The sequence below is a fragment of the Talpa occidentalis genome, unplaced genomic scaffold (assembly GCF_014898055.3).
Source record: "Talpa occidentalis isolate TD23 unplaced genomic scaffold, MPIMG_talOcc4v2.1 talOcc4.5, whole genome shotgun sequence".
NCBI classification, from domain to species: domain Eukaryota; kingdom Metazoa; phylum Chordata; class Mammalia; order Eulipotyphla; family Talpidae; genus Talpa; species Talpa occidentalis.
In genome coordinates, this window is record NW_023604861.1 from 8,729,597 (window position 1) to 8,743,301 (window position 13,705).

Sequence of the window (13,705 nt, forward strand, 5' to 3'; positions counted from 1 at the left end):
TGAATCCATCAAATCGTTGCTACATTATCTTGGTGTAGGGTAAGGAACAATGTTAGGCTTTTCTGCCCTCCCGCCATCAGGATAGATAATGGATCCTTGCGGTCCTGAATGCATGCCTGATGGCGGGCACCTGGAATGGGGTGTGGGCATAGGTAGATGGGCTTCACCTCGGCTAAGACTGTGCTTTTAAGGGCGGCATCATGGGGATGCCAGGAGAAGCCAAATGGGAAGCCGAGAGAGAAGCAAGAGAAGCAGAAGCCGAGAGAAGACTGGAGAGCCCAGAGTGAAGACCTGTTGGGGGCTGGGAGGCCTGTCAGCCTCCTGGCCTCCCAGCCCCCCAGCGCCGCTGCCTGCCGTGTACCTGGTAATCTAAATAAAAAGACCTGCAAAAAGCCACTAAGGACTCTGACTCCTCCTTTACCCGGTGCGCTGGATCCTAGAAAACCTGCCCCATGTCCAGTCCTGCCTTGACACCTGGCTTTATCTTTTTTGTGTTAATGTGACCGTGGAAATATGGAGAGTAGCTAATAAATTCTTGATGAGACTCAGGTTGCATTTGATTCCACTGTCCTCCTGTAACTGCTGTTAATGATGGGTTAATTGCAGCCCATACTTTTCCAGATGGTAACAGTAGGTATGTGTCATATAAATTTTTATTTAGACCTGTAATAGTGTCTTGTATATGATAGATTGTTCCCATTTCTTGAAAGAATGATTGAGAATAAAGGAATGAGTGATTGACGAATAAAGCTAATCAGGCTAAAGCTGAACCACGGGTTCTGGCAAGGTTGCTTAAGGGCAACTCAGAATCCATATTAGAAAACACCCGTTCCTAGAGAACCCAAACTTTCCCTTAATATTGAAAGTATAGGCTCCTAACTTCAGGATTCTAGGATTTCTGGCAACATATGTTCTTTAAAGTTGAATTCATGACCACGGTCTCTGATGACACAATCTGAAAATTTCCAGGCACCTGAATTTCATCCATGAGTCAACCATTCTTCCTTATTCTCTGAAGAGTATAAGAAAGGAGGTTTAAGAACCAATTATAAGGGATGGGAAACAAAATGCTCAACATCCAAACTCCATTGCTTGTGAGCAGAACTGGTTACAAACTTGAGGTATACAGTACATATGTGCAGAGTCCCTTATTCAAAATTAAGAATTTCAAGATTGGAGGGCCTCCCTGGTGGCGCAAGGGTTAAGACACAATCTATGAAGTAATCCGCAGCCTCTGCAGCACAAGTTTGATCCCCAGCCAGCCAGGCAGCTACCCACATGGCACAGCAGACCTCTCCTGACTCGCCCGCTGCTCCCCTCAGCAGTGCATTTCAGTGAATCTGCCTGTTCTGTTCCCCACTCTGTCTCTGGTGAATCCTTTCACCCCCAACACCTCTGGCCTGTACCCCAGCTCTTGTATGAATAAGTTTTTTTTTAAAAAAAGAATTTCAAGATTGGGAGAAGGTGATCAAAACTTTCAATTTTAGATAAATAAGTCCCAGGGCTATAGTGTAGTGTGGTGACTTTTGTTGCCACTGTATTGTATATTTGAAAGTCACTAAGATAGCAGATCATAAAAGTTCTCGTTGGAAGAAAAAAAATGGTAACTGTGTGTGGTGATGGATGTTAAGTGAACTTTTAAATTTTGGTATATATATGTATATGTATTTATATTACCTTGTACACCTAAAATGAATGTAATATTATATGCCAATTAATGATGTCTCCAAAAAAATTTCAAGATTGTGATTACAGAGCCTTAAATCACACATGGGATTTTCTTAAGGTAAGGCTGTTTAGGGTCATTCAGGCAGCAAAGCACACATTCATGAAACAATCTTGCTTGTCTGTTCTTATCTGTCACTATTGCTGAGCAAAGAAAATTGAAAAGTTCTGACACAAGTAATTTTTATTGTACTGTAGTGCCAATGTAGAACTTTTATGATGGAAAAGATACACAGCCACTGACTACCTATGGCTACTGAACACTTCCAATGTGACTCGTGTGATCTGAAATTCGAGAGGTGTTACTGAAGAATCCTATTTTAACTTTAACTTTAATTAACATAAGTTTAAATAGCTACATGCAGAGACGGCTGCCATATTGGACACAGAGTTTGACGAATCAATCAACTCAAAGGCAATAAAGAAGACAGTTCCTTATACAAAGAATTTGTGGTAATTTTTGTGACAATAAAATTGGAAACAATTATAAAAATAAAAAGCAAACTATGCTTTTATATTAACTGTCTTGAGCAACTGACAGTAGCTTTGTTTGCAGGTTATCAAATGGAACATTGTAGCATAGTTTCCAAACTCATATATAGAACAAAAAATTTCTTTCAGATACAGAACTGTGAAACTTGGAGGAGTTCCCTGCCTCCAAAATTTCCCAAGGATAGAGGGTTTCCATGGCAACAGAGAACCCATCCAAATGTAATTAGAAGTGAGTGACTAGGGCATCTATGTTGTTCAGTTCTAGGCCATTTTACCTTTAATCACACTTTTCTAAGTCACCGATGTGCTAATATTTCAGATAATATTTGCTCAGGACTGAGGTTAACAAGTCCTTGTAGGAAGAAGACAAGAGGACAGTTATTTTGAAGGAAACTTAGAACCATGCTGTTAGAATAAAACAAGGAAAGAGGTATTCTTTGACTATGCTTTGGAATTCCTTTCAGTAGTCATGAGAAGGCCAGACATTATTTTAGGATTTTCCAGTATTACATTTCCTACTATCAAGGAATCCCCCCAGATCTTTCCCTTAAAAGGCCCTCCCTTGTGGCCCAGTCTAGTGCCAGCATGCACAGGGCAGGTTCACCATCGATTCGGGCAAAGATTGTCCTGGAGCCCTCGGTGGATTTTTCAGGCTTTTGTGCTCTCTAGAGAACCAAGTGCACAGGCACTTCAGGCAGGGAGGCTGGCATGCAAGGAGGCAGCACAGGCTGAGCAGGGGAGCTGGGAGGGAGGCAGGCAGTAGCCGAGCCCTCCACCCCCCAGCCCCCCACCCCCAAATCTTTACCCTCTTTCCCTGGGCTGTCTGGCATTCTCTCGTCCTCGCGTGGTGGTCTCACCTCTTGTGTAGTCACGCCGCTTATCCGCCCACTGCCGTGGCTTTTAGCCTAGCCTCCAGGCTCAGGTGTGCACACTCACGCATGCCCACGCCTATATTCCAGGTGTCTACAATCAGGCACAGTGTGCCCCGTGCCCAATGTAGAGCCAAACTAAGAACAACCAAAAGCCCAACAAGTATAGATCGCATCAGTAAGTGTTTTCATACACAGAAATGGTAGTGGTAAGAAAGAATAAGCTACAATTATATGTAAGCGTATGGGTGACTCTTATCGACATGATATTGAGCGGAAGAATCTAGATGTATGATTTAGTTTATATGGCGTTCAAGAAATGCCAGAACTGACCCATGAGGCAGCAGCCAGAACAGGGGCTAGCTCTCGGTCTGGGTATTTACTGAGGAGCTTGATGGTGACAGCCTGTGTCTTGATGCTGTTGGTAGTTGCTTATGTAAAAATTCATTGCTAGATGCTGGACCCCACACGTCTCTCCTCATCTGGCTCTTCTCTGCAGCTCAGGTGCACTGGCCTTTCTTTGCATTTGCAGAGGAGAGGTTCAAGATTTGGATTGAGGCTTCCAGAGAGAAGTAGAGGCCGATGTGGCTGCTTCTCATCCCAGGCCCCAACTAGCAGATGCAGGTCTGCTCAGGGGGCTCTGGTCAGTGCTGGAGCGTTCTGCTCTGCAGCTTTAAATTGAAAACTCCAGCAAGTAGTGGCGCTGCCCTTCTGCTGTGTTTTAGGGCACCTGTGCATGTGCGTTGAAGGCAGGTTCCTGAGTTTATCCCTCTCTCAGGGACACCTGGGGAGGATCAAGGCAGGAAACATGGATTCCAGGGTCTCTGGGCCTCTGTCATCTTCCCTGTATCCCAGCACATCATTTCCCGACAGGGGCCCAGGTCCGGTGCAACGGGGTGGGTGCTGAGGTGGGGCGCGGGGGGCAGGTCCAGGCTGCTGTCTGCTCAGGAGACTGTTGTGAGTTGGCCTAGAAGTAGCTCCGCCGGCACGGGCATTAAGGAGGAAACTGTCATGGCTGCAGGCGTGACTATTCTTGGTTTTATCTTTCCTTCTTCCATTTTTCACATTTTCTAAAAAGATGACTGCTGTGGGCCAAGATGAAGCATGGGTATGAGGAAAGGGGTCCTCTTCTCTCGCGACTAGAATTCTCAGGATCACAACTGATCCAGGGCCCCGTGCCTGCAGAGTGCTCGTAGCAGGGTTTGGAGGACACATATCTAAACGAAATTTCCCAGATTTTGTTCCAGAATGTGCTACTATGTATTATGGGAAGAAAAATGTCCTAGGGTCAGATTAGTTTTGGAAACGTCAGCAGAATTTCTTGGAGGCTTTTCCACGGTGTGAGTTGATGCAGGGTTTTCCCGCCTCCTCTGACTCTGGAATCATTTTCTGCAGGCCACCCTACATGGTATAGACCCGCCTCAGGACACACCTGGGGTAACTCACGCACAAAAACAAACGTCCATTTGCAAGCACATCCTGCGGCAGATCTGCCCCCAACACTGGACTTTCAGATTCTAAGATAGGACATTCTCGCTTTCGCACGAGGACTGATTTAATGAAGCCCCTGCTTGCTCTGGTTCATACTTCACTTCCTCTCTTCCTCAGATTTTGTGATTCTCTGCACAGAAATTCTATTGTCCGCCCACCATTAGTGTATAATTTCTTGGCATTAGTGGCTTGCCACTAAATGATTTACTTCAGTTCTCAGTATGTGTGAATCACTGACCCCGCATTTTGTAGGAAAGTTGTAGAAAATACTTTCCAGGACTGATGTTTTTAACTAAAAATCTCACTGAAACTGAAGACATGTATCGATAGTGTTTCACTGCAGGCAAAGACCTAGCATTTATCCTGCAGCGTAGTACCTGATCTGTAGATTGCTGTCCCCTCCCATGTTGCTAATGCGCCCCAACTTACTCAGTGCCCCCACAGCTCACCCTCCACGAGAGCCCCTGGAAAAGCCTGTTTCATCCTGAAGGCTTCCCCAGGGAGTAGACTCACTCTTCAAGGGGAGGGGCAGGCAGGAGGGAAATACCAAAACAGAAGAAAATGTAGTTAGTACTCAAAATATGTATAACCACTTAAAATCATCCATTTAACAAATACAGTGTCACCGTTTCATTAGCATGCACATGGTGACACAGGTGTTTTCAATTAAGAAATCAGCCCTTAAGCTTTTTAGGGGATCTGTGGCAATTTTCTCTGCTTCACAGGTACCAGAGGACAGATGAGTTCCCCCTTGGGTGACACCTTATTATTCCTTCAGCTATTTGTATTTTCATTCATGGGTCTCTAACAATCAAAATATAGTACACAGAGTTTCAAAATACTAGTTTTCAGGCACAAAGAAATTCTAATTGAGATTAGGATTTGATAGGTTTCAGCACTTTCTAGGCTTCCAATGCAATTACGAAGCTGACTAGCAGTTATTTGTTCTACCAAAACACAGGCATATTTTTCTTTAAATATTTGAGATTCTGTCTACAGTGCCTCTGTTATATTCATTCAAATTATTCTTATATTCTAAAACAATGAAGCTTCTAAACTGATGGAATGTTGCCAGGGCATTTCAACAGTTTGAAGGCAACATAACCAAAAGGCATAGTTGAAATTGGCTTAGGGAATGAAAGAGCCCCTTATCAGAGCAGCTGAAGGCTGTATATGATTAACAGCATCTGTCCACATTCACAGGGCCGTGGACAGCAAGCAGGGCGACAGCCCCACAGAGCAGCACCCCTTTAGCTTCTGGCACCTTAAAATCCTCAAGACATGGAGAGTCAGGCAGCTCCAAGCCATCACTAGAAGGATACTGATATATTTTAGTGAGACAGCAGGACCATAAAGCAAGTGCTGATGAATGTTCATCTTCTAGAACAATTCTGTTAACATTAGCATGGACACGTCACATTAGCCAGCTGTCATCAAAAATAAAAAATACTGTTTATGGAGAGAGATTAAATTTATATTTATAATTACTGATTTTACAGTCTTTCTTGTGTCATTTCCATTTTTAATGGGTATGAAAATGATCTGCCAACTTCCCTGCTGATATGAATCTCAACTTAATTCAGCTTAAATATTTCTGTATGAAGGTTATTAAATTCATTTTATGGCAATTTTTAGTAGTTTTGTATATAATTTTTACATCTCACAAACAGTACAAGACAAAACCAAAAAATCCGGAGGAAGTTTCATTAAATAAATTTATTTGTTAAAATAATTTAACTCCAAATACAACTGTTGAATTTGCATTGAGTTATAACCACAATTCATGTTTTAATTGAAATGTCAAGGTTTAACAACTGACATTGTTACAAAACAATAAACTGTTGTTCAATTTTCAATGGTCAGTTGTATTAGAGCTCAACAATTAACTGTGAACTATATTTATCTCTGGGAAACCCCAAATCAATAATGATAAGTCTGTTTCCAAAACCCACTGCTGCGGTCATTCTTGAAATCCTGATCAAGATTTAATAGATGCACGATGACACATTAATTAAAAAAGAAAAGAAAAAGACCCCCAGAGTCTTTAACGTTGGATTGGCTAAGAAGACAATTAAAGCTTATCCAGTGCTAACATAAGACTATTGAGAAGGAGAAAATGCAAAATGAACCAAAAAACCAATAGCCACAAACCAAATATGTGTTTCCCTTCTCTCTCTCTCTCTCTCTCTCTCTCTCTCTCTCTCACACACACACACACACACACACACACAACATTCCCGCTGGAAAACTCTCGAAGACAAAGAGCAGACATCCTGAGGCAGCATTTCTTTATATAGAAAAGCAAATATCAGTAGTTTTACCACCGAAAAGAGAGTGACCACAGCGATTAGAGATGAAAGTTCAGTCCTACATCTATAAGCCACAGGAGAAAACCATCACGGCACCTTCCAAGAGTGTCAGGAAGATCTGATGTAATCTTTGTGATCCAATGCTGGCTTGTTTCGTGAAAGTTGAGCAAAATAAAAGGCATCAGTTACCATCACTCTCAGGGCTGAAAGGAAACCAAGAGTTGCCAAGATAAAAAAAAATGATAAACAAACAAACAAAAAAAAACCCCCAAAACCAACAAAAAATGCTGCCTTTGTTTGAGAGCAAAACAAGACAAAACAAAAATGAAAGAAACCTTATCACAAGAGCTAAAGAAAAAGTGGGTCTTTGGATCAAACCATAACATTTTTAAGGCATGTTAGAAAACTTTCACTTCTCTAGAGTTTCTAGACTGACCAGGGTGCACGAGCGACAAGGTCACCGCTTTCCCGGGCAGCGGCTCTTACTTCCAGTGCCCACACACTGAGTCTTCCTGTTCTGAAACTTGGGATGAACATCTCAACAAACGCTTTGCTTCTAACTGAATTACATTCAGACCAGGTGAAATCCCCACAGGAAGAGCACAAGAGGATCCCCGCGGTTCTGGTTTCTGGGTGTCTTTGCCATTTGGCCCTGAATATGCAGGGTGGTGTGGGGAGACTGCTGAGGTGGCCCGACTGGCTGCTATTCGCACCTTTCCAGGAAAAGTCACCCCCACCATTGTCTGACACAAACACTTCTCATGAAAACCCAACGCTGCAGGTAATCTTTTCCACCTACGTTTTGCCACACCTTTCTTACTAATGAACTTATTTTTCTTGTCTGCATAGCGATCCTGGATGTTAAAATGTAGAATCTTTACAGATGTTTCTACATATGTAATCTTAGTTGTCATAAATTTCTGTGAAGTATGGAATAAAAAAAAAAAACCCAGCATCATTCTGATATGATAGAGGCTTCAAAACTCAACCAAATTCACTGACAAATATATTTCAGTAGCTAAATCACATTTCTTGAATCTGATTTCTCCATAAGTCCAAGTTGAATCAATTTTTACATAATGAAATCTGTTTCAATCAAACTGGTTAGGGCGTTCTCTCCCATAACCAAGGTGCACCGTAACTGGGGACCGATTTCAAAATCTATGCTGAAGGATGTAAATATTAACAATTCAAAGACGCTGGACAACCACTGGCTTTACCCACCTGTCTCTTTTCTCATCTATGAAAAAGTACAAGCCACCTTTTTTTTTCTATCCTCTAAACTTGACGCAGGTTTACCAAACACTTGGGGGCTACCAATGATTTCAATCATGTATATAAAACACTGAAATAAAGGAAAAGAAACGCTTTGATACACTACATTCTGCAGTACAGATTCTCCTTACAGGCGATGAGCTCCGGACTTGTGCCAAATTCTTAGGAACAATAAACACACATGCACGCACAAACACGCACACTTCTCTCGGTTACACACGCAAGACTGGAGGCTGCTTGTACAAGAGTGTGAGCCAATAGAATGTGGGGTGGTGTGTAGAGCACAGCCTCAGTGCCGCTGCAGTTCTGAAGGCGCAAGACCCTCTCTGCAACCTTCCCAACTCGGAAGTTGGCTGCAGACCCTTCTACACTGGATTGTAAAACTTAGGAATAGGTTTTTCCTGTGCCATTAGTCATGCAAATGATAAATACTTCACGGCTGCAAAAACCAAAAGTGTCAGAGCTTGAGCACCTTTTCAAAGCAAAATATTCACTCTAGCTTTATTTGCCACTTCAGTAATCAGGGCAAAATTGTTGTAAGAAAATCTCTATATAATTCTCAGGAAAATTAAAGATAAAAGGTTGGTGCTTTCTTTTCTTTCTTTCTTTTCTTTTTTTTTTTTTTTTTTTGTCCCTTACCTTCCACTCTATAATCTGTGTTCTACTCTTCAGCCCAAATTATTTCGCATGGTTATTCAATTTTTTAAATGCTTGTCATAAAGCTCTGTCACAGCAAACTTGATTTCGAAAGCAGAAATCACACCACAACCATAGCCCTTAAAGGCAAGAAGGAATTTGCTGCTTTCACCAACTTAAAAATGCAAGATATTTGCACTGTCCTGGGAGGTTTCTGCAAATGGGAACATGTGGATGCAACATGGCTTCATTTTCCTTACATGATGGTGCTGGTTCACCCACTAGACCATTCTCATAGTAAGGCTAGGCAATCTCTTCATCACAGTTGCTTCCTTCTTGTTCAGTAAAGTAACACAAAGACCATCCCTGCTTGGTGAACAGAGGGTGGGTTTGGGGCTTGAATTCAGAGCAAACCCTGTGCGAGCCTCCGTTTTCTGTGGCAAAGCAGGTGAGCTAGCACACCTGACACCAGACTGCTTTTTCACCCAACCTGCTCGGAGTGGAACATGAGTTAGTCCCCATCAAAGTGATGATCACATCTACAAGTAAGCATCGATTTTGAGAAACAGAAATGTGTCAGCTGAGCAAAAAATCTCTCCCTGTGATGCTGCTGGCAGGTCGGCTCTTCTCGCCTCACTTGACGGAAAACATTGGTTAGAAGCACTATCTCAGTTCCTGAATTCAGTATTCTTGTAGGAAAATATTTCTCCTTTACTTATTATTAATTTTTTAAAGACAACAAAATATTCTAATTGTAAGTGTTCATAACAATTCTTCCGGTTTCTCTCTCAGGATTATTTTGAACTTAGGCAATAGTTGCTTCTGTCTATTCTGCGCCAAGGCCCTCACAGCTTCAGAGGAGATAACCCTGTAGATCGACGGGCCAAGCCTTCAAGTTGCAGGTGCATTAAGAGAGACTGAGGACAATGGTGGAAACTGTGGTTACTGAACCCAAAAGTTGCTCAGAGACAGCAACGGACAGTCATGCTCAGTTCTGAAGAAGGGCTCTATTCTTTGCAGATTCACACCACGAACCCTGCAAACTCCACAGTCGAGGGGGCGAGGTTTGCATCGCCTCGTCGTGAGCTAACCCCAGCCAGGGCAGCTGTATTCAAATGCTATTGTATGTTACATGCAGAACAGCAAGGGTCGTCTTTGTCAGGCTGCGCAGCATAGTTCATCTGCCTCACGATTTCCGCAAAGAGTTCGTCCACCATGGTTTTACTCTTGGCAGAAGTCTCCATAAAGGGGCAGCCCCACTCTTCAGCGAGGGCTCTGCCTTCACTGGACGACACCTCTCGCTCGCTTTCCAGGTCCACTTTGTTCCCCACCAAGATGACTGGCACCTTCTCGTACCTGCAACCGAATACACAAAGCACACGTGTGTTTAGGGAACAGAAAGCTAAAAAGGTAGAATGTATTTTCTCTATATTCTACAGAAAAACTATTTGATCCACTTGGCTTGACACCCGAGGGCATTATGAAGCTGTTCTCTCGGTGGATCATAAAGGGGGTTTTCAAAATAATGTTTTTAATTCATCAATTATACATCCTTCAAAATCACTTTACCTTTCCAGATACAATTGGAAAGTTATTTTTAGGATCTTAGAATAAAACCTCTTAGATGGATTAGTTTAGATTTTTTTCATTGTAAGAGATGTTTACTCAAAGTCTCACCATCGCTGAGTTAAGCGCCCTATTAAGTCAACAACTCCCAATGGCCTGCATTTTACCATGTATGCTCTATAGACACACAAGACTGATCATGTTCTAATACTTCCTAAATTAAGAAAAAGCTAGTAAAAATCACTCACATGGAAACCCACTGAACCCATCCCTTTATAAAATGCTGTAATTAGCCAAGAGTTGAAGACAATTAAGGTTCTTTCCAGCCTGATAAGGAATCAACACTTGACACATTAGCTTTATTTGATGTTATTTCTCCTTTTCCTTTCATGCCAGACCCATGTGATGATATTTGCAAGAGGGGGCTTTGGGGAGGAGATTAGGTCATGAATGGGATTAGGGTCTTTATGAAAGGGCTCCCAGAGAGCACCCTTGTCCCTAGAGTCAGGTGAGGACACAGCAAGCAGCTGACAGTGCAGGAGACTGAAAGGGGCTCTCCCCAGACCCGGAATCTCCCGGCGCCTTGAGCCTGGGCTTCCCATGCTTCAGAACTAAGAGCAATGCAGAGCTATTGTTCATGCCATGGGGTCTATGGTATTTTTGTTAGAGCAGCCAGAACGGACTAAGATAAGGTATCTCTGAGTTAACGTGTTTGGAGAAAGCTAAACTAACAGAGATAACAAGTGATATGAAAAGAAAAAGAACAAAGGTCTTAAAGCACTCTGGTACTTAAAGATGATTCTAGGATGGTTACTCAGGGTCTGAAAATACCTGGTGCTTTTCACGCACTTCTTTACTATTGTTAGGTTCATTTGTCCTAAGAACTGTTGCTAATATAATTTTATAAGGCTCTCACTTCCACTTGAAACATTATTTTCAGTAAGTTTTGTGATTTTAGTATAAATCAATGGTGTGTTTTTACACTTTCCCCTGAGTAGAATGCAGCTTTACTTTGTAAGAGACGTAAACAGCAAAACTGTACACTGGTGATAACAAATGTCACTGAGGACAAGGGTGACAGTGCAGGAGACAGGGAAGTGGGTTCTCCCCAGACCCGGAATCGCCTGGCGCCTTGAGCTCATTTGCCAGAAGAGAAAACTCCCACCGAGTCGAGACTTGACTGAGGCAGAGTTTCTAGAGTTTTTATCCTTCAGCAAAACTGAGTAGCAGGCAGTGGAGGTCAGGGAAGTGCTCCCAGGTCCATCATGCTGTCGAGATGGTTCTCTCCACTCACCCTAGCGAGTAAGCAAACTCCATTCCCTACAGAGTCTCGCTTTTACTTTGGCACCTGATCAAAATGAGAAGCATCTGAAAAAGAAGGCCTAGACTAGGCAGAGTGCCATTTAGCAATCTGAAACAGAACAACAACTTAAAAACGAGTGGGGACTGCAACAACAAAGGTAAATGTAGAATTGGGATGTGATCACTTTGCAGAAATGGATATGGACAATTCCCATCTACACCAAAGGCCTTTCTATGAACTTCTCTCCCCAACGCCTAAGGCTGTCCAGCCTCAGATCCTGCTGAGTGCCCTCACACTGACACAGTGCTACCTACAGATAACTGTGGGTGACCTTGGCCTCTGGGAGGACAAACAGCAGTGAGAACGAAGCTGCATTACAAACATGGCAGATCAGCTATTCCCCACACAAGCCCTGGACCTGCTGTCCTCAGAAGCCGGGGGAGCAAAGTCAGGACCACCTCACGCCCCACTTTGCCTCACTTGCAAACCTATAGCTGTATTTCATTTTTCTTACGAGAGTATGTATCACAATGTACCTTAAACAAGTCTTGTTTGGCAGAGAAGAAACAAACATTAATACCATTCAGTGAAATTTATTAGTTGAATTTAATTAAGTTAAAATGAATTTTAGTCTCTGTTGACAATACTTAATAATAAAAAGGAAAGTGATAAGACATGACTTTCTACGTTAATTAAATGATAAATATTTTAAGGTCTAGATTTAAAATTCAAGTGCAGCATTACATTATGTTTTATATGTAAAGGAGTATTTCTTTGACTTTTAATTAAAAACTACAAATGTGGATTTTCAAAACTTGCAAAAGCGTCAAATCATTAACAGTTGTAAGGTATGTTGTTTGAATCAAGAATTTGAATAAAATTTGCCAAAAGACTGACACACAAAGGGACCAAAGACATGGCAAGCACAGGAACCCACGGAAGAGCATCTAATAATTGTTAAGAAGCAGCAAAGCTTTGTGTGACACAACAGAGGCACACAGGTGCAGACTGGCCCTGCTATTTGCCAAAGCAACAGGGTACAGGAAAACCAACCAGCCGGCCGGCCGGCCAGGACTTCAGCCCCAAATGCTCTAGTTCTGTGAATTCAGAAAATTAAACTCTTAGTTCCTCAGTTTCTAGAACAATACAACGTCTGTGGCACTCTTCTTAAGCTCTCAGGTCAAGATCTGGAACAGACATCACGGGTCACTCCCGTAACCAACACAGATCACTGGCTGAGTGGCTGTTGAGAGCTTAGCACTGTTCCAAGAACAACACCTAACAGACTGGCCTTAACATGAAAGGAAACATCAGGAGTTGGGCCAGAGTGCAGGGGCACCTTGGCATACCTGCACCACGCAGCGGCATGCACAGCTCCCCGCGAGCGGCCAGGGCCAGGTGCTGACTCCCAGGCACAGGCAGTGGTGCCCCAAGGCCCCCAGCTCTTCCATTTCACCAACACTACTGATCACACACAAAAATGGAAGTGGTGGGGGGTTAACTGTATGAATACTGAGTAAAGGGGGACGCAGGTGCCGGGAGGAGCATTCAGGCAGGATGTGGGGGAGCTGGTGGAGTGTGTGAGGGGTCCAAAAAAGAGCAAATGGCCGGTGTGGCCCACCTAGGCCCTTAGTTAGTAGGTGACAGCAGTGACTTTCACTGCAGGCTCTGTAGTAATAGTTTCGTGAATTGCTTTCATCTTCCTTCCTACCCCCCCTTTAATCCACATTAGTTGGGAATGAAGTTGAACATGCAAAATTCCAAAAATACTCAGTGTATGTATTATTGTTAACTCATCACGTATGAATGTGTTAACTGGTCCACCAGCAGGACACCATTCTGACCGTATCTCAAACAGCAGCTGGCTTCACCATCTCTTCCTCATCAGGGTTATGCAGTGGCTGCTGCAGCTCAAATACTATTTATTTTTGTTTAGGGTCCATGGAAAACACTTGCTGTATTAACATGAATTTTCGTATGGTTTATAGTGTTCATGAACATATTACACAAAGTGTTAATAAAACACTAGATAATACATT

General features: G+C 42.8%; 1 protein-coding gene across 1 annotated transcript in view; it reads right to left on the reverse strand.

The window, feature by feature from the left end:
- Positions 1-6,271: 6,271 nt before the first annotated feature.
- Positions 6,272-13,705, reverse strand: part of RAP2A (RAP2A, member of RAS oncogene family) — a 31,944-nt gene continuing 24,510 nt past the window's right edge. Inside the window, exon 2 of the mRNA XM_037528771.2 lies at positions 6,272-10,153. Coding sequence (XP_037384668.1) covers positions 9,916-10,153 — 238 coding nt within the window. The 3' untranslated portion in view covers positions 6,272-9,915. The remainder of the gene's footprint in view (positions 10,154-13,705) is intronic.